We start from the raw sequence: 22,030 nt of genomic DNA on the forward strand, positions 1-22,030 counted from the left end.
TGTGCGGTGACTGCCATTGGATTAGTTTGGCAAGAGAACGTTTTGATCTGTTTATTTATTTATTTATTTTTTACATGACACCAGTCGTGTTTACTTTAAGCTGCGGTTTGCCGGAATTGCTTATGCGACCACTGAGCTTTACTCAAATGCTGAGGTGTCAGCCGTGACTGCGGTGTCTTCATTATGGTAATTCTGTGTACTATGATTTGTCTGCATAATTTTAGTGCGTGCTGACAGTATTGAGAGTTGTTACACTGATTTCATTGAATGTGGTGGGTATGTGATTTTAAATAGCTTGACAACTTTGAAATAAATGCAACATTCTCCGGTGGTCAGCCGATCAGAGCAATGAATGTAAAGTTAGAGGGATAATGAGGTAATGAAATATCAGATTTAGTTTAACCACAGAATGTTGAAAACAAGCCAAAAACTCACAAGTCAAGTCAAGTGTATTTATATAGCGCTTTTCACAATACAGATTGCATCAAAGCAGCTTCACAGCATTAAACCAAAATAACACAACAAGGTTGTTTCTAGTGTAAATTTATTGATTGATAAAATTAAATTAATATCCCCAAAATATCCCCAATATTTATATATATATATATATATATATATATATATATTATTATTTTTTTTTTTTTTTTAATATTTTTTTTGCTGTTAAAGTACATAATTTCAGTATTTTTTTAATTAAATTTCCATGCTTGTTGCTTCCTTTACTTTTCAACTTGTTTATATTAATTTATTATACACTATTGTTCAAAAGTTTGGGGGCAGTAATTTTTTTTTTTAATAATCATTTATAAGACATTTATAATGTTTCAAAAGATTTCTATTTCAAAATACATCTATTTCAGTTTCCACAAAAATATGAAGCAGCACAACTGTTTTCAACATTGATAATAATAAGAAAAGTTTCTTAGTATACTTGAATGATTTCTGAAGGATCATGTGACACTGCAGACTGAAAATTCAAAATGTTATTTTTAATTATATATATATACAATTATACAATATATAACTTTTTTTTTACAATATTACTATTTTACTGTATTTTGATCAAATATATGCAGGCTTTGTGAGGTTAAGAGACTTCTTTCCTACCGACCCCAAACTTTTGTATGCACACTGAATATTTTTTGCCTAGTTTACATTTTTTGGGCCAATTGGAGGTTCAGACACAGAGCAAACCTCAGATATTTGAAACACTGAGACCCATTGGGACTAGTGCTGTTTTGAAGCAGATAATGCTGACAAGAAAATCTTCCCATCACGAAAACAACCAAAAAAAAGAACTCACTCACATTCCAGTCTTGCCCAATTTTGCCTGGCTGTGCATCTGAAAATGTGGTGATCACAAATCACAGTTTTTATGTCTTCTCTTTATGTTCTGTAGGAATAGGGGAATACTAACTAATGGAAGAATACATGATGAAAGAGATCCTGGAAGCGATACATTAGTGTAAGCCACACAGGTTAGGTAAGGGGAGCCGGCTTCACATGTCTGCTGCTTAAGTGTGATTTATTTGAACAAGATCTAATGGTTTATCTGTCTTCCCCACTGAAGCGAGACTGTAGTCAGCACATGCAGACCTCATTTTCTCTTAAAGGAATGTTTCAGCTTCAATACAGATAAGCTCAACTAGCAGCTTTTGTGGCATAATGTCAATTACCACAGAAAATGATTTGGGCTTGCCACCTAAAGCATACTTGCACCAGCCAGAAGCAATCTAAACACCCGGTGGCAGGTGAAGCTGATGAACTAGCAACAACACCTACAGATGTTACAACTGTACAGCTCAGATAACACTTTTTATGAGAGAATTTAGTGCTTTAACAAACATTTTAGGTTCACAATCTGTTAAATTCTATTGTAAGTGCCTTACTATAAGTCCTTTACTTACTTTTTTTATAGTTATGGATATTATTCATCAAATGATGTATTGAACTTGTATTGAACCTTTAAACAAATTTGCATAGAGGAACACTAAGCTTTTTTTTTTCAGTGACGAGCACAATATATTTATAGAAATGTTTACTTATATCTTCATTTTAACTGGCATACATCCTCATACCTCATAGTTTGGATGATGTTATGTGACTGGAATCCAGCTTTAGCAATGAAACTTGTTTGGTTTCTTCAGTGTTGCTATTTTGATATTTAAAAAACTTTCAGACAGGTGTTTGTTGTCTTGGATGGGAGGGGTTATTATGTTTTACAGAAATCAAAGTGATAAATCTGTGGGCTGAATAAAAGAGGGTATTTGCACTCAAAACCCCTCCTTATCATGATAACCTGTTCTAGACCTTTTCTAAAGACATGAGAAAAGGATAATAATAGCTTGATGGGCAAGTTGCGGCAATTGTGTTTCTCAGTGGACGAATGTTCGGTATCCAGTCCAAGACTCCAGAAATGATATCAGTCAGGAAGCTGCCAGTCTGCCAAGAGCCTTTCCCACGGAATCACCTCACGCTTTACACTGCCCTGTCTGAATGAGAGGCCTCTTTGTGTCTGACACAGAAACCTAGAAATGGAGATACTGAGTAAAAGCGAGAGAAAGGTTAAGTTCTGAGGAGTTGGAAACTTTTAAAGTAGATCAAAAGCTGCATTCAGATTCAGGGCACCAGAGGAAAGGAAACTTGATGAAACCGAGTGGAAGATGTGCACTAAGCACTTAAATGCAAGAACAGCCCAATATATACGAGTCTGGAATTTGTCAGCACATGTATAAATCGTTGTTTGATCCTCATTTTGTCTGGTTATTGCTCTGGGACATGCTTTGTGGGGTGGAGTTGGCCACATCCTGTAGAGCACTGGCCTCTGCCTGCTCCCTTCGAGTGAGTGTTTATGTGGTTCTCCTGTCTGTGTGCCTGGGGATCTGGGGAAGGTATCACGCCCATCCCATGTTATGAGCTAGATATGGTTAAGATAAAACTTTGTGAAATAATGCATGTAAGGAATCAGATCTAAATGGTCATCTTTTAGCCTTCTCTTATGCAGTCTGACCAGTAGCATTCAGATGGATTGGGTTTGTTGGTCTGTGCTGCAGACTGCGGTAACGAGAGGCTATTTTGAGTGTGTTTTCTCACTGTTTTCCCTGCTTTTGCAGCTGTTCCTGTTAATGTCATTTTTCTGAGTCACTCCTCAATCGTTTCAGACAGCAGCAGGAGACTAAGCTACGAAAACACTTTAACTTGAATTTAACTGTTTTAGATTTTAGGGTCTTCAGGTTTTTTTATTATTGTTATTTTTAAGTTTGTGCATTCTGAAACTGCATCAACGCTTGCAAAAAAAGTGTAATTTACTTGTGTGACAGTCACTGTACTATGGAGATTAGACTCAAACACACAGGTGTTCCTGAGTGAATCAGTTTGTTTGAACAAATCGGTTGAATGAATCCACAGTGACTCTAATAAAAACAGTCACTTGTTTCAATTGATTAGATGATTCAATGACTCGTCACTTGTTTACGGTGTGTCTCAATCAAATCCCTAGTTTCCTAGGTCGTGAACCAGTATATAGTGTACAATAATTTAGGCACTAGTAAGGACCCTGGCTTTGGCTCACTACACATTGGACACTGATGACTCTATTTCCAGCGACATGACAATGTCCTCATTATACAACAGCAGAACTGAAATCTTTATTATATTGTTTTAATGTTATTTAAAGTAGCATTTCAAAAGCAGCATTTCAGCCGTAAATAATGAATAAATATGAACTAGATTATGTTCATTAACTGCCTAGCAATGTATGTTTATGCTGACATATATAATTAAGTAATGGTTTGTATTTTAAAAACATCTATCACGTGTATGTCTCACGTGATTTATGTTTCGCACTTTGGAAGTGACCATGCTCACTGGTTTTCACGGCACATTGTGGGACTTTTTAGGGAGCGAACGTTTCAGTGCACTGGAAGGATTTTGCGAATTAGACAGCCCTTAAAATGACAGACTCCCTGATCAGTGCCCTGACCACTGAACTAGGGAGCTGATTGAGATGCACCATTACTGAATGAATCAGTGTATTTAAATGAATCAGTTGAGAAAATGATTCAATGACTCCTCACTTGTTTAGTTTCTGAATGAATCTGTATCTTTGAACAAATCAATTGAGTAAATTGTATGCCTTGTCCAAATACCCACACTTGCGGTCTTGGCCACTTGAGAGCTCATGCATGCGACAGGAAGTAAGTGCGCAAGACTGTCCAGTGTCTTAAAAATGCCAAAGTGCAGTGCCCTTAATGCACACTAAACCCACACTATCGAGGCTAAGCGTATCCCATCATGCATTATGTTAGGGAACTCATGTGCCCCAAAATCGCGAGATGTCGAGGAAATCATTCCACTGTAATTTAAATTAATTAGATGCATATAATTTGATAGTAAACATATAAAGTGTTGCACATTTTATTGGTGCAAAGATGAGTATGGTATGTTTAGTCCTATTTTTTACAACATTTGCGAACTGTTTTTATCACTTAATTAGAAGCACCACAATTTTAAATTTGTTTCTTCTGTTAGCTACATAGCGACTACTGAACAAACATGTAGAAGTTTATTTTAAAATGCAAAGTATTGAAAATATAATAAATAAATGCTCTGTAAACACTTGCATTTTTGCAAGACTATAAGTGTGTCCCATTGAGTAATCAAAAGTTCTACACACACTTGCAGTCTTCACGCCTACTTGAACACTTGGGCCAAATAGAGGAAATACGTAATGCAAGTAGACAAGTGGTCAAGTGCAAAGACCGCAAGTGTGGGTATTTGGACAAGGCAATTCAATCAATCTGAATGAATCAGTGTGTTTGAACTAATCAGTTGTGTAAATGATTCAATGAGCCATCAACTGACGTATTAATGTAACTTGCAGAATGTGTCACTAAAAATCCCCATCACTATAATGCACACACTAACAGTCTGTCGGACACGCAACACAGACAAGTGGAATGATACAGATATAGTGTTTGGCAGTTTAAATTGGCTATTCTGTTTTCACAATTACCATGTAACTACCAAATAACTAACCATAGTGACAGCAAATAAAGTAAATATCAAAGATGGTGTCGGCATAACAACAGAAAAGTCTTATCACAAAAAACGAATCTAATCGAGGCGCGAGTTTATCCCTCACGTTATTAAATGTGGCTTTACATGAGTGTACAGCACAACCTTGGGCATTTGGGTTGTAAACAGACCACAAAACCGATTAGAGACGCCCTGAAGGAGGAAAGACTGGATCTAAATCTTTGGATCACAGCTTGTATCTCCGTCTCTGTAAGTTATGTAAGCACCACTTGAAAAGTCGAGTGGGTTGCGTTGCATGTGTAATATGTTGTTGTTTCTAAAGCAGGGATGTCTGTAGTGTGCTGTGTTTTTAACTGTTGTAGTCTCAAGGCTGCTGTCACCCTACCTCGGCCGGGGAGAGCTCTCTACAGGCTCTGAGCCGAGCTGGATTTACTCCAGCTGCGTTTTTGTGAGGTGGAGGCCATGTAGCAGCAGGGTCCTAACACAGTGCCAGATGACTTTATTATCCAATAGAGAAACAGTCTCTATTCCCTCTCCCTTCCCCTTCTCACATACTGTCTAACCACTGCATCAGACTTGAGAGTGATTTATTAGTATAATGCTTTGAATGTGTGTGTGTGAGATGTGCTGTAATTTATCCTAGTTATGGTCTCTCTACCATATGTTGTAAATGTTCAATATGCCAACAATTAAGTTGGTTCTAAAATTCGCTCCCAAGAATATGTGGACTTCAGGGAAATTAAATAATTTAGCATAATGATTATTTAAATAATTTTAGGGTGATTTATAGACTCTCAGCACTCTGTACTGCATGGGTACATTTTATAGTTGGCTTTTGTTTAGACTTTCATTTGTTTGCTGTTAAATATTACTCACAAGATCACTTCAATACAAACATGAACTATACAAACTGCACGTCTGATTTCATTAGCTGTGAATCATACATTGAGTCTAAAGGCCTCATTATACTTCTGCGTCGGACCTACGCCGGAGCCTATACGCCGTAGGCAACGTGTTGGTTTTAATTTATACTTCTGCGTCGTTGTCCGCGTTGACGCGCACCTAGGGAGCATGTGAAACCCCGAGGGAGGGGTTCTGGCACACCAATCACAGCGCTTGCGTCCGCGTAGAATTGACGCGTTGTTACATTTTTGGAGAGGTGCACGTCAGGGTACGCCGTAGGGTACGCGCGCTACACACAGCCTACGACGTAGCTACGGCGACAGTTCGACGCAGAAGTATAAATAGGCCTTAAACCAACACATTTCCAGTTCAACAGGACTGGAAAGACTGCATCTTTCAGCAACACGCTGTCACTTCCTCTGTCAGTTACATTAACAGGAATGGGGCAAAAGCCCATTGCTCAATTGCTTAATGATTATACAGATGCACTTTGATTGCAAAGCAACACCGTATTTTATTCTTGACACCAATTGCTAAAATGTGGAGAAATAATGTGGAAGTAGGATATTAATTATGAATAGAAGATCCAGCTGATGATACATACAAATGATGAGAGTAAGATAAGTTGGTGAATATTGTACTTTTTCTGGATCCCTAACAAGAAAGCAATGCTTTTGTGCAACTGGAAAGTTAGCCAATCAGAGAGCCAGTAAATTGACAAAGTTAGCCAATCAGAGAGCGTTTACATCAGTGTTAAAGGAACAGTAGACCAGAGAGAGAGAGATGGTAAAAAATGAAAATCTGTTTTTTGGTGGACAAAACTTTGACTAACATTATACCTTAAGGTATAACATAGCCTATATCATGTGTCCCTTTTATGTTTTTATTTTATTTGAAGATTTTTAAAAAAAGACAGTAATACTAATTCAGCAAGACTGCATTAAATAGATCATAAAGTGACAGTAAAGACATTTTTAATTACAGAAGATTTCTAATTGAAATAAATGCTATTCTTTTGAACCTTCCACAATTTTTTTTTTTTCTCAAGTCATTTCTTGACTCGTGCTGAATCCAAGCAATGTTCCAAGGCTGTCAATCAACTCTGCTGTAGTGTTTTGTTTTGTTTTTAGTGGCATTTTTTGGCCTAAAAACTGTTCACTGTCAAGCTTACTCTAAAATATTAAGTTCCTGTTTACATCAGCCCAGTTAAGAATACCAGAAATACCATACCAGAGAATAACAGTGTTGTCCTGCTTACATTTTTGTTGTATTTGTTCTCTTTGTTTATATCTCAGCCCCCTTAATTGCTTGCGAGCTCCATTTCCCGTCAGGCCCTGCCCGGTCTCGCCAGACTACAGAAAATCCTCTCTGCTACCACGCACCTGTTAAATGTGCAGGACACAGAGACGCTCTGTGCCTCGTAGTTCAGATGTGCCTTTGTGTGGGTCCGAACAGCCCAGCTGAGCAGACTCCTACATCAACACACACATTAAGGAATTAAATAAAATAAGGATTAAAAGGGATTTAAGGAAATAAAGAAAAACAAATACACAGTTTGTGCATTTATATTTATATATATATATATATATATACACACACACACACACACACTATCTCACAAAAGTGAGTACACCCCTCACATTTCAGCAAACATTTTAATATATCTTCTCAAGGGACAATATTATAGAAATGAAACTTGCATAATTTTAGAGTAGTGAATGTGCTGCTTGTATAGCAGTATATATTTACTGTCCTCTGAAAATAACTCAACATACAGCCATTATTGTCAAAATAGCTGGCAACAAATGTGAGTACACCCTAAAGTGTATCTTTACACTTTATTTGTGTATCTTGTATTAGAGCAGTTCAAATTTGTGCTTTGAGTACAATTCTCTCATACTGACCACTGGATGTTCAACATGGCAGCTCATGGCAAAGAACTCTAAGGATTTGAGAATTAGAATTGTTGCTCTCCACAAAGATGGCCAAGGCTATAAGAAGATTGGTAACACCCTGAAACTGAGTTACAATACAGGCCAGGGTCATACAGAGGTTTTCCAAGACGGGTTCCAATTGGAACAGACCTCGCAAGGGTCAATCAAAGAAGTTTAGTCCTCGTGCTGTGCGTCAGGTGCAGAAGCTGGCTTCAAAACACAGACGCATGAATGCTGCCAGCATTGCTTTAGACTAGAGGTTGCAGAAGCGGAAGGTCAGCTTGTCAGTGCTCAGATAACACACCGCACACTGCAACAAGTCGGTTTGCATGGCCGTCGTCCCAGAAGGAAGCCTCTTCTGAAGCTGGCTCACAAGAAAGCCCACAAACAGTTTGCTGAAAGCAACCTGTCCAAGAGCATGAATTACTGGAACCATGTCCTGTGGTCTGATGAGACTAAGATAAACTTGTTTGGCTCAGATGGTGTCCAGAATGTGTGGTGACGCCCTGGTAAGGAGTACCAAGAAAATTGTGTCTTGCCTACAGTCAAGCATGGTGGTGGTAGCATCATGGTCTGGTACTGGGGAGCTGCGCTTCATTGAGGGAAACATGGATTCCAGCATGTACTGTAACATTCTGAAGCAGACCATGATGCCCTCCCTTCAGAAACTGTGTTGAAACGGCATGGTAATGACCCCAAACACACCGCCAAGATGACAGGTGAAGGTGATGGAGTGGCCAAGAACGTCTCCAAACCTGAACCCTATTGAGCACCGGTGGGGTGTCCTCAAGTGGAAGGTGGAGAAGCGCCATGTGTCTAACAGCCAGCAGCTCCGTGATGTCATTACGGAGGAGTGTCATTATGTCATTACTGTGCAGCTCTAGTGAACTCCATGCCTAGGAAGATTAAGGCAGTGCTAGATAACAATGGTGCTCACACAAAATATTGACACTTAGGGTGTACTCACTTTTGTTGCCAGCTATTTTGACAATAATGGCTGTATGTTGAGTTATTTTCAGAGGACAGTAAATATATACTGCTATACAAGCAGCCCATTCACTACTCTAAAATATATCCAAGTTTCATTTCTGTAGTATTGTCCCTTGAGAAGATATATTAAAATGTTTGCTGAAATGTGAGGGGTGTACTCACTTTTGTGAGATACTGTATATGTACAGTGCTGGGTAGTAATTGATTATATGTAATCTGGATTACATAATCAGATTCCAAAAATGAAATACTTGTAATTAGATTACATTACATTTTAAAATACTGGTAATCAGAATACAGTTACTTTTTTATTGATTACATGGTTACTTAATATTCACAAAATGGCAGTAAATTATTCAGAATTTGTTGATCCTCCGTAATTCTTATTTTTTACCTTTTAAAGTTTCCTTCCTCAAAAGTTTTGTGGAATTGCACACACAGACTGGCCACTAGGTGACTATGATTACATGGGAAACTGAGAGGCCGCACAGCAGAAACAAATAAAATATATTTTTTCATTAGTGATTTATTTGAATTGTTTTATTTATCAACACTGCAGTTCCTGATATAATGTAATGTTTAGTGCACTTCATGTTGTTGATAATTTTTTTAAAATATATTTTTCTTTCTCTTTGCATTTTTTATCAAAATGGTACAAGATCAAGACTATTTAAATCAATGTTATAACACACACACACACACACACACAAACACACAAAACTGGAGTGTTGAACCTTTTGTACAATTGTATAAGCCGCCCAGCACGCTATAGCAAATGACCCTGTTTGGTTGGAAACAGGATAAGAGTTTAGTCTAGTGTTGTTTGCAGATGTTGACATTTTAGATGCACACTAACAAAGGCTGTTCCTTTCAACTGTAATTTTCTGTGTATCCCAGTGCCGTGACATCTCTATTGAGATGACAGTGGGTGAGGGAGATACATGACCAATTGAACTGAACTCTCTCTCTCTCTCTCTGCGTGTCTGTGCTCCACAGTGGCCAGTTAATAACTTTGCCTGTGTTTATTCTGCTCGTGCTGGCAGTCCGAGGGGTTTCCTGTTTACTCACTGAGTCTATGAGTGCGTCTTGTTGAGTCTTTCAAAAACAGATACAGGCACAAAAACAGGATGATGCAAGGTAAATAACAGCTTGCTTTCTCTGGTTGACATACTGAGCAGGGCTCAGAAAGGGCTTGCTTGAATTCATAGAGCAATTGAGAGAGAGTTTCAACCCAGATGATGGAACTGTCACTTGTTTTGTATCATAAAATATGACAATGTTTTCCAGCAAATGTGCATATGTTTATTGATGTATCTGTGGACAGTGACTATATAATCTTGGCAGCGCAAGCAAAATTTTTTTTATTATTGAGCCCTGCTGAGGAAAGATGAGTGTGTGTTGTGATGGCTCATTAGCAACAACATGAGGTGAAGCTTCTTCACAGAGAGGAGTAGATTAACATATCAAACCCAATCCATATCTGTCAACACGCGAACAACACTTCACAGCAAATACCTGGAACTGACTCAGACTTCTCTTCCAGTATTTAGGGGTTGTAGTACTGAATTGTGCTACAGTCTGAACTTATAAGCACTGCTGATAATTGGCTCTGGAGGACACAAGAGTCCATAGCAATATGTGTAGAAGAAAGCAAAGGTTTGGGAGGAGATGCTGCTTCTTTTCAAATCTTCTAGTCACATCAAAGGCTTTGTGAGCTGAGCTCCACATGTTTGCCACAGTTTTCCTTTCAGTGTCAGCACCCAGACAGCAGCTTTGTGTTAGCTCAACACATAAATTCATCCATTGAGAAAGGGCTTTGTGTTTTCTTTGTCGACAGTAAGAGTGGAGTCAGGTTGACACTGTGCAAGCAAGACTGTGCTGTCTGTGAAGGAAAAAGCTGTTGTACATAACTCAGACAGCTGTGCTGGATCAAAGCATTTCTGGGTGTTGGGTATCTGCAGCATCTGGAAGTGGGTCAGCGCTGGCTCTTGCTTTAGCTGATGACAATCTTATGCAGCAGTAGAGAGACGCTCACTCCTCGGTAACAAAGAGACCTGCAGAGGCAGTGTGGCTGTTTTTAATGGCTGTATCGTTTACGCTTTCTCTGGGAGGGTGTATTTATGTAGCTTACTTTTGAATTAAATTGAATGTTAAAGACGTTTCATAAATGTTTTGAAGTCAAAGAATTGTATGTTCTATGCAGTACAATACAAAAAGCTTCCTCTATAGTCACTCCAGCAAATTCATAGAAATTAAATTGTAAAATGGCTTGTTAATGTATGACCATTCATGTTCCATATTAATAGTTAGGTATTCAGGAACTTTCCATTCTGATGAACGACAGTTTGGTCAATTACAGTTGAGACTGTTTACATGTTGAAGTCTGAAAGGTACAGTTACAAAAAGCTTGCTTTGATTTTAACACTGATTGTAACAACCAGGGGAAAACAGGATTTTCAACCAGTGATATTTCTCTCCACTTTATGAATTAATTTTACCAAAGTTTTGACCCTGGCTGACTGTATACAATACCACTCAAAAAATTGGGTTCTGTAAGATATTCTTTTAATGTTTTTGAAAGAAGTATTTTATGCTCACCAAGGCTGCATTTATTTGATTAAAAAAAAAACACTGTAAAACTGTGATATTATAACATTTTCTGTAATTTTCATTTTTCTGTAAAGGCAAAGCTGATGTTTCAGCATTACTCCAGTCTTCAGTGTCACATGATCCTTCAGAAATCATTCTAATATGCTGATTTGGTGCTCAAATAACATTTATGTTTATTATCAATGTTAAAAACAGTTGTGCTGCTTACTATTTTTTGTGGAAACTGATTTTTTTTTTCATGATTGTTTGATGAATAGAAAGTTTTTCTAAAAACTGCATTTATTTGAAATAGAAATCTTTAGTTACGAGGTGAAAATCTTTACAGTCACTTTTGATCAATTTAAGGCAGTCTTGTTAAGTACAATTAATTTATATATATATATATAAAAAAGAAAAAACCTTACCCCAAACTTTTGAATGGTAGTGCTTGCCATATAGCTTTAAGGAGGAGGATCAAAAAAACAGTTTTCATATTGCACTGCATTCTACAGTATGACTAAATTGTTTCCAAACTTTTGACCCTGACTGTACAGTATTTTTAGTAATTTTCAGTGAGTAATCACTACATTCCAGGGAGAATTTACATTTACAGCTGATAAAGTGCATAAGAAAGCTTTATGTTCCTCCTCCTGCTCTCTTCCACCACCACCCTTTCTCATGGCTTGACCTTTGCCCTGGTTTTGTCTCCACCAGTCTCCCAGCTGATCCCTCTCCTGTATTATGCCTGAAGCTGTTTTGAAATGTCTTTAGAAAAGTGGGTGAACAAAAGATTTAAACTCAGACTGTCATCTCTGTTTTCACTAATGCTGCATTCACACTTCCAACAACTTTGTCAGCAGTGGCTGGCGGTGAGGTCGCTAGTGGTCGTTCCCACTACAGGTTGCCTAGTAACGTTCGAATGACATTCACAGATGTTACTTCATGTTGTAGACAGTTTTCTTGCTGCTACAAACATTTTGGAATGAAAAGTCTACATTTTAATGGAATTAGTACATTAAATGCCTAATAAAGATGAATGAGAAACAGCAAGTGCTCTTTGCCATCAAGGCTATTTATCTGCAGCAAAAGGGCAAATGCCGGTCCATCTGGGATCACAAAACCATTCGGCTCCCAAGTCAGCACATGCGAGTACCACCGTATGTACAAGGAGACATATCATAAATTCTAGGATAGTTGCTGACTGCTAAAATGCGCTTCTCCTTCATCTTGCCTCTGCACTGAAGAGTGACGGATCACGTGCGCTCCACTTATACCTCCTATTGGTTGTCGCTCTCGAAATTCGCTCTTCATTTGCATTAAGGTTGAACTGATCCAGAGCCCGTCTACGGAGAGCCTGCCCACTCCCTATTAAGTCCTATTGTACCGAATTTTGGTTGTAGTTCCACCAGAGTTCCACTGGGGGCGATCGCCCATGAGTGCAAAATGAATGGGAGTCTATGGGGCTAGACGGCTAAATGTGTCTCTTTCACCCGATTGCCGTTGAGAAATCTCAGATTTGATTGTAGGTTTTGCAAGTTCAACATGGGTTATAGGTTGAAAGTTGAATGAACGAGTACTTAAGTCCTTTTGATTTCTTACAGGTTGAATTGTTGTTGCCCATAACACGCTAGCATTCTGCTAATGAACGCTGATTGGTCAGTGAAGGACTGATTACGACCAGAGATACTGCTTGATGGCATCGTGGCATCCGAAGCAGGACCAGAAACAAACAAAACAAAAACTCTTCTAGCACGTGTATTTACCTGTGTCAGCTGTGTTGTCGATGCCTCGAGAGAAAAGAAAGTGCAGAGCGCGAAAGCACCAAAGTGACTGAAGGATTGCCGTAAAGCAGTATCTCTGGTCGTACGATGTGTATGATGTCATTGACACTTTAAAAGACTTTTTAAAGCAAATAAGTGACTCTAAAAAATCTAACACCCAGCAATACAACATTCAAACACCCAGCCTCTCCTTTCGAATACAACATTCAAATTACTAGACAAAAAATTATATCCTGAGAAAAGTGGATTTTGATGGGTATAGCGTCATAGACCTCCATTCATTCTGCACTCGTCCTGTGAGCGCCCTCATATGGAATCAGAGTGGAACTGCAACCAGTTCAGAAGCCGGAAGTGTACTGAGAGTGAAACTTCTCGCCTTATTAGACATTCTCTGACTGATCTCAACTTTGTTGCGTCGCTGGACACGCCCCATCCAGTCGCCAACGGTCGCTGTCGCTCGTGTCACCGGAAATCACCCACTCTTCATTGAAATGGATGGGATCATGTCGCTTTGTTGCTTGTAGTGAGAATGCAGCTTAACAGTAATTCCATGATCTCTATGCAAATGTATAGTGCAATTTGTTATAGCTAAGGTTATTATTTGATAAATTCATTACTTAAAATATATATACTTCAGAATCATAGAATTTAATTTATATTTATTTATCTGATTATTTATTATTATTTATTATATCTTATTATTAATAGTACTAAAATAATGTGTTGAATTGACAGCCCTAGCTGTAACATAGATAGTATTGGCAATTATAAACTGCACATCCTTCTTATTGAAACCTAGGACAAGATGTGTTTGAGGTTGTGACTGTGTGAATGTATAAAACAGTGTTAAAGTGTGTGTGAAGGGTGTAGTTTTGGTTAATCCACAAGGCAGGAAATGAGGTGCAAGGGAAGAAGGCTTTTGATGAAGTTTAGAGTGCGCATGAGGTGAATGTATGCCAGTCTCCTGCTCTACAAGTCTTGCATGCTCGTTTCTCTGGCCTATCCATGTGGAATGGGTTGAGATTTCCTCTTTCTGGGCTTCAAAATAAAGCATGTGTGTGTCTGTGATCCACAGAAACCCAGCCCGACACCGAAGAGCTGCTTACACCAAATCATGTCTGCAGAGATGATGATGCAGTCCTGCCTCATGGACCGGAGCAGCAGCTTTTTTAAGGTGAGGAGAGCTCACTGTCCTCTGAGCTTTGCCTTGTTTGTCTGTGTGTGCCTGCCTGCATGCTCTGGATATGAATTTGCATGTACTGTATTTTATCATTACATGAGTTTCTCTAACTGAGCCTCCCTATATTAAAAAACTGGTTTTGCTTTTTTTGTCATTTAGACCCAGTTTACAACCGTGGTCTGTTGCATAAACTGCTTACTGGTCTTACAAGTTTTTTATTAAAGAATAGTCATAACTATTTAAGTATGTAACATCAAATTTAGATCGGTCTAATATGATTGTGTAATTATTATTTTTAACCAAGTTGGTTAAGTTGGTAAGCCTAGTTCTTAAGAAACAGTCTTAACATAGTGGTTGTGTTTATGCAACTGGTCCCTGGTATTAAAGCTATTGTCACCAAAAAAAAAAAAAAAAAAATTCCAAACCTGAATGACTTCTTGGTACAAAAAACTTTTTGTCTACACCATCAAAATTAATGGGGTCTGAAATAATGTTGTTTTGGACCCCATTGACTTTCATTGTATGGACAAAAAATATAGATTTTTCAAATATGTTTTTATGTTCCACAGACAAAAGTCATACAGGTCTGGGATGACGAGTGAATGATGAGAAAATTTTAATTTTTGGATTAATTTTTCCTTTCCCAATTAGTCAACGCTAAATACAGTTATGGCGCTTTTCCACTGCGTGGTACATCTCGGCTCGCTTTGCTTTGCCTCGGTTTGCTTTTCCACTGCAGTTAAGTACCGCTTCAAAGTGGGTGGGATTATAGACTGATTGTTATAGTTGCACCGCCACCTCGTCTACTGAAAACGATACAGCCATTTCTTGTTTCAAGTTGCGTGCGGCGGCGGTTAAAGCAAGTCATTTAAAAGAGTTGTGTGAACAAATGATACTGCAGTGGCTGTTGCTGACTATTTAAATCTAGTGGGTTTGGTGTCTCGTGTCGCAACTCCAATGACGCTGGTAAGTGACGATTCTCTCTGACCAATCAGTGATCTGCAGTGTTTACACGTCACATTTTAGTATCGGTACAGCTTGTTTAGAACCTCAACCGACGTGGTACAAAAAAGTACTAGGTAGGCTACTGTACACACACAACCATGAACGTCATGACTGAACAGCACTATTGTTTACATCTTCCACAGTAATGTGTCAACCAGCAATAAATGACACACTGAAAACCACCATCACTGGATAAGTTTGCTTTCTGTAAGTGTCCTACTTTAGAGCCAGACAGAGCGCAGGTTAGTCAGGGCCTCTGGAGACCACGTGGAATGCTGTCCGTTCTCTGCCAGCACTAAAGCTTCCGAGCTTAAGAGGTTCTCAGAGGATGATAGATCCAGCTGTTATCTCTGCAAGCTATTCTTCCAACAAACGTAAAGCCTTTTTGTATGAATGTTTATGTAATTGTTTCAGGGTGACCTTACTTCTCTTCCAGCATGTGTTGTCATCATTTTATGCAGGAGGAAGTTGCAGTTGCAGTTGCAAGCTTTGTTTCATGTAAACAGTTAAATGCAGCCAAAGGCAAATAAATCAGGCTTTCGCTCTGACACTAATTGACGAATGCATGATAAGATTATGAACGTCAGTGAACACAAATTTATATTCCTCCTTGTTTCTTTAACAGAAAACTCTCCTGTAACATCTCTTCCCTGTCATCAATTTAGATGATACTTCAGTGGAATGTGGTGAGCGGATTGAATTTTACCTTCGTCATCTATTAAAGAAATACTTCAACGACAACAACATAAAGAAAATTCTGTCATTATTTAGTCACCCTTATGTCGTTCCAAATGTGTACGACTTTCTTGCTTTCTTGGAGCACAGAAGGTGTTTTTTTTGTTTTGTTTTTTTAAGAATATATGCCTGCCCTTTTTTTAATGAAATATGGCATCGAATACTGTCATATGGCAAAAGACTTGAAATACAAGCTATATTGAGTACTTTTATGATGTTAGAGATGCACAATATTAAAAGTCTGGCAGATACTGATAAGTCAACATTTACCTTTATGCTATGGCCAATAACCAATACTTCAAATCATTAAAATTTTGTTATATTAACATAACCACTGCTAGGCTATATGATATAATTTACTTTAGTTTTTCATGGAAAAAAATGGCCAAGTTGTTCCTCAAAATTTTAACTTTTGTGTTTCATGGAATAAACATGTTGGAATGACGTGAGGGTGAGTAAAGGATCACTGAATGTTCATTTTTGAGCGAACAGTCCCTTTAATTGAATAACTCTGCTGCTGTCACTGAGTGTTTATATTTCGAACACTCCTTTCAGTGTTAGGATTGTGTTTGGCTGAAACAAGCGTGCTAGTAAAATGTCAGCACATAGTTTCCTAGAGACTTTCTTGGCTGCTTTGTATGCTATGAATGACTTTACCTCACGGCTGATTAAATAGAGGCACAGATGACTGCAGCATTTGGAAGAGCTCTTGATCTCACCAGTCTCCAGAACACCAGCCAGCACCTCACAGGCATCAGAGTTTCCTAAAAAATGTCCAGCGGGTGAAATTGCACCTTTTTTTCTGCTTCATCACCTCTTTTAATGGCTTATCACTAAAGCTAAAGTCATTCTCTGCTTCTGGATGAATTTATCAACACAAGCTGGATGATTTTTACATCAGATCTCTCTCTCTCTCTCTCTCCTCTCTCTCTCTCTCTCTCTGTCTCTCCATCTCAGCGGGATTGTGTCTGTTTGCTCTATTAAGTGTAAATGATAGGTGGTCCTATTGTCTTCCTTCTGGCTGACATTAGCTCAGAGGAATTTTCTGTGTTCTTGTAAAACTTTTAAAAACGTATCTTCCGTTTTTCTCTCTCATTGTTGCTCATTAGTATTGCACAATCTTATTGATATATGACTGGGGAAATTCCTTAGCAGGAAACCACTCTTTTTAGCTCTCTTTTATCAAATAAGTGCAAATTATATATATATAATACATAAAAAAGTCAAATTAGTAATATTCGAAAATATATTACAATTAAAATAAGTTTTCAACGCTGAATTTTCAGCAGCCATTACTTCAGTAAAAAAAATTCTTGATAAATGTATTTTCTTTGATTAATTTTCATGATAATTTTGTCTTCGATAAATAGAAAGTTCAAAAGAACAGCATGTATTTGAAATAACAATGTAAAAGTATTTACTGTTGCTTTTTATCAACTTATTTCACCCTCGCTAAATACAGTGAGGAAAATAAGTATTTGAACACCCTGCTATTTTGCAAGTTCTCCCACTTGGAAATCATGGAGGGGTCTGAAATTGTCATCGTAGGTGCATGTCCACTGTGAGAGACATAATCTAAAAAAAAAAAATCCAGAAATCACAATATATGATTTTTTAACTATTTATTTGTATGATACAGCTGCAAATAAGTATTTGAACACCTGTCTATCAGCTAGAATTCTGACCCTCAAAGACCTGTTAGTCTGCCTTTAAAATGTCCACCTCCACTCCATTTATTATCCTAAATTAGATGCACCTGTTTGAGGTCGTTAGCTGCATAAAGACACCTGTCCACCCCATACAATCAGTAAGAATCCAACTACTAACATGGCCAAGACCAAAGAGCTGTCCAAAGACACTAGAGACAAAATTGTACACCTCCACAAGGCTGGAAAGGGCTACGGGGAAATTGCCAAGCAGCTTGGTGAAAAAAGGTCCACTGTTGGAGCAATCATAAGAAAATGGAAGAAGCTAAACATGACTGTCAATCTCCCTCGGACTGGGGCTCCATGCAAGATCTCACCTCGTGGGGTCTCAATGATCCTAAGAAAGGTGAGAAATCAGCCCAGAACTACACGGGAGGAGCTGGTCAATGACCTGAAAAGAGCTGGGACCACCGTTTCCAAGGTTACTGTTTGTAATACACTAAGACGTCATGGTTTGAAATCATGCATGGCACGGAAGGTTCCCCGGCTTAAACCAGCACATGTCAAGGCCTGTCTTAAGTTTGACAATGACCATTTGGATGATCCAGAGGAGTCATGGGAGAAAGTCATGTGGTCAGATGAGACCAAAATAGAACTTTTTGGTCATAATTCCACTAAACGTGTTTGGAGGAAGAAGAATGATGAGTACCATCCCAAGAACACCATCCCTACTGTGAAGCATGGGGGTGGTAGCATCATGCTTTGGGGGTGTTTTTCTGCACATGGGACAGGGCGACTGCACTGTATTAAGGAGAGGATGACCGGGGCCATGTATTGCGAGATTTTGGGGAACAACCTCCTTCCCTCAGTTAGAGCATTGAAGATGGGTCGAGGCTGGGTCTTCCAACATGACAATGACCCGAAGCACACAGCCAGGATAACCAAGGAGTGGCTCTGTAAGAAGCATATCAAGGTTCTGGCGTGGCCTAGCCAGTCTCCAGACCTAAACCCAATAGGGAATCTTTGGAGGGAGCTCAAACTCCGTGTTTCTCAGCGACAGCCCAGAAACCTGACTGATCTAGAGAAGATCTGTGTGGAGGAGTGGGCCAAAATCCCTCCTGCAGTGTGTGCAAACCTGGTGAAAAACTACAGGAAACGTTTGACCTCTGTAATTGCAAATAAAGGCTACTGTACCAAATATTAACATTGATTTTCTCAGGTGTTCAAATACTTATTTGCAGCTGTATCATACAAATAAATAGTTAAAAAATCATACATTGTGATTTCTGGATTATTTTTTTTAGATTATGTCTCTCACAGTGGACATGCACCTACGATGACAATTTCAGACCCCTCCATGATTTCTAAGTGGGAGAACTTGCAAAATAGCAGGGTGTTCAAATACTTATTTTCCTCACTGTATATACAGACCCTTTCCAAAAAATTTGAATATCATGGAAAAGTTTATTTATTTCCATAATTCCATTCAAAACGTTAAACTTCCAAAGATTATAGATTCAGGGCCCACAACTTAAACGATTTCAAGTATTTAGTTGTTTATTTGTACATAATTTGGGCTTCCAGCTCATAAACCCACGAAAACAGGATTTCAAAAAATTTGAATATTACATGAAATCACACAGTAATTACACAGTGATACCATGGTCATTGAACCAGGTTTTGGTTCTTTTGGCAGTGTTGGCAGGTGCAAATCCTGCTGGAAAATGAAGGAAGCATGAAGTGCTCTGAAAATGTCCTGGTAGACGGCTGCGTTGACTCTGGATTTAATAAAGCACAGTGGACCAAATTCCTCTTTTCTGATGAGAGCAAATTTTGCATCTCATTTGGAAACCAAGGTCCCAGAGTCTGGAGGAAGAATGGAGAGGCACACAATCCAAGATGCTTGAAGTCCAGTGTGAAGTTTCCGCAGTCTGTGTTGGTTTGGGGAGCCATGTCATCGGCTGGTGTTGGTCCACTGTGCTGTCCACTCAACGCAGCCGTCTACCAGGACATTTTCAGAGCACTTCATGCTTCCTTCAGCAGACAAGCTTTATGGAGATGCTGACTTCATTTTCCAGCAGGATTTGCACCTGCCCACACTGCCAAAATAACCAAAACCTGGTTCAATGACCATGGTATCACAGTGTAATTACTGTGATTTCATGTAATATTCTAATTTTTTGAAATCCTGTTTTCGTGGGTTTTATGAGCTGGAAGCCCAAATTATGTACAAATAAACAACTAAATACTTGAAATCGTTTAAGTTTTGGGCCCTGAATCTATAATCGATGGAAGTTTAACGTTTTTAACTGAATTATGGAAATAAATAAACTTTTCCATGATATTCAAATTTTTTGGAAAGGGTCTGTATTTCTTTAAAAAAAAAAAAAAAAAACTCTTTCTAAACACAAACATTTGAAGAGTAGTGAATATTCTGCTATTCATGCCATGGTGACAAGTGTGTATAAACTCATGCCTGTTCCTTTGTTTCTTTTCGACTTTATTTCTTGTCTGACTCAGATAATGAGCCGTATCAAGCCATTGCAGTGAGCCCGTTTATTTTATGTTGGTTTGATAATTCTTGACCTTTCAAGTGTGTAGCCCATTCAGCAATAATCTACAGCAAGTAAGCGCTTTGGTATCACTGAAGTATATTTTACGTCTTTACAAAGTGCTTTTCTTGGCGGTGAGCTGGTTGGTGTGTAATTGTGGTTTGCTGACTAAGTCTGAGATGAAGTTAGAGAAATACCTCATGACTATAAGCGGAAAATGCTGGCTCAGATAAAAAAAAAGAAAAGAAACACAACCGAAAGTGTGGATGGGTCTTTACTTGTCTGGTTCATGGCCGAGGGTTTACTGAAATCTTGACTGTCTCCTCACACGTATGAGTGTTAGTGTTAATGGGAATTTGTGCAGGCTAAAAGAAGTTCAAGAAATTAAAACAAAAAATAAACAAATTAAAAAGGGAGAGAGAAAAAAGAAAAACTGCCTGCCCCCTGCTGGCCATCAAGAGTAACTCAGATCTATGAAAAAATACAATGACAAAATAGCTTTTCCAAGTGCACTTACCCTTACTGACCTAAAATCACTGTGCTTCATGTCTGATCTAAGCAGTTAGGTAGAGATCATCTTGCCTTATACCACACAGAATACATTTTTCTTTCAATATTGTTTATTTTATTTGTGACTGCTGTTCAGTGCTTCATTTTAGAATAACGAAAGGAAAATTAACTGCACAGTTCTTTGATGTCTGTTTCTGAATAGTTCTCACTGTTAGTTGTTGAAAGGAATCGGACACAGTTGCTGGTTTACTGGGAATCATTTCATGATGACTAATTCCAGACACAGCCACTTCCCATTCATACAAAACACGCATGACACATGAGCACATATTCAGAATGTCTTCAGATTTTCTTCTCTTCAAGCTCATATGGTGTGCGTGTGTGTGACTACAGCTGATTGACACATTCTCCTCGGAGATCTCAGAGCTAAAGCAGGAGATGGTTCAGCCAGCAAGAGACCCGGAGACAGAGATCCTACAAGGGTGAGTCCATCATTCATTACTGTCATCCTCCTCACTGGCATTAATGGGAGTTTTAGGTTACATTATATGCTGTTTTCTTTTGTATTTGTGCTCAATTGTACAGTGGGATCCAAAGGTCTGAGACCACATTGAAAAACTTGGAAATTTAAAACAGTTGCAAATAAACAGTTTTAATAAAACAAATGTTTAAATAAAACAAATGTTTTAGGATTTTGAAAACTTAAACTCATGCCACTGGATATATAATAAACTCATGCAACTGGCTATTTTGAATAACAGGCATCAGCTTTAAAATGTCTTGTCTCTTGCTGAGTCTTTTTGGACTGTGTAGATTCATTGTGTTTGTTTTTGTACTTCCTATGTTCTCCACCAGGTGGAACATGTCTTATTATTACACCGTAGGACATGGTTTCGCAATACCACATTTCCATGAAATTAAAAGGAAGTGCATGGAACAAATACAAGTGTCTCACAATCAGCTTTCAAAAAAATAGGAAAACAATAAGTGACAACTAAAACAAGCTTCTAATCACACATTCACTTGTTATTGATATTTATTGGTATTGCTATTTTATGATATATATATATATATATATATATATATATATATATATATATATATATATATATAAAAATAATAATATTTGCATTATTTTTACTTACTGTAGTCTCAGACCACTTGAAAC

General features: G+C 38.2%; 1 protein-coding gene across 4 annotated transcripts in view; it reads left to right on the forward strand.

Annotated features, from left to right (window-relative positions):
• The window catches only part of rin2a (Ras and Rab interactor 2a), a 38,778-nt gene that overhangs the window by 1,579 nt on the left and 15,169 nt on the right, over positions 1–22,030 (forward strand). For 2 of the 4 annotated variants that reach the window (XM_084093382.1, XM_084093385.1), the window contains 2 exons: positions 14,310–14,408; positions 21,256–21,344. In XM_084093382.1, the coding sequence (XP_083949508.1) occupies positions 14,349–14,408; positions 21,256–21,344 (149 nt within the window). In that variant the 5' untranslated portion in view covers positions 14,310–14,348. Of the gene's footprint in view, positions 1–1,407; positions 1,484–14,309; positions 14,409–16,044; positions 16,106–21,255; positions 21,345–22,030 lie in introns of those variants that run through there. The other 2 variants (XM_084093384.1, XM_084093383.1) reach the window with 2 other exon arrangements.

The sequence above is a fragment of the Abramis brama genome, assembly GCF_963993115.1.
Source record: "Abramis brama genome assembly, chromosome: 19".
Classification (NCBI taxonomy): Eukaryota; Metazoa; Chordata; class Actinopteri; order Cypriniformes; family Leuciscidae; genus Abramis; species Abramis brama.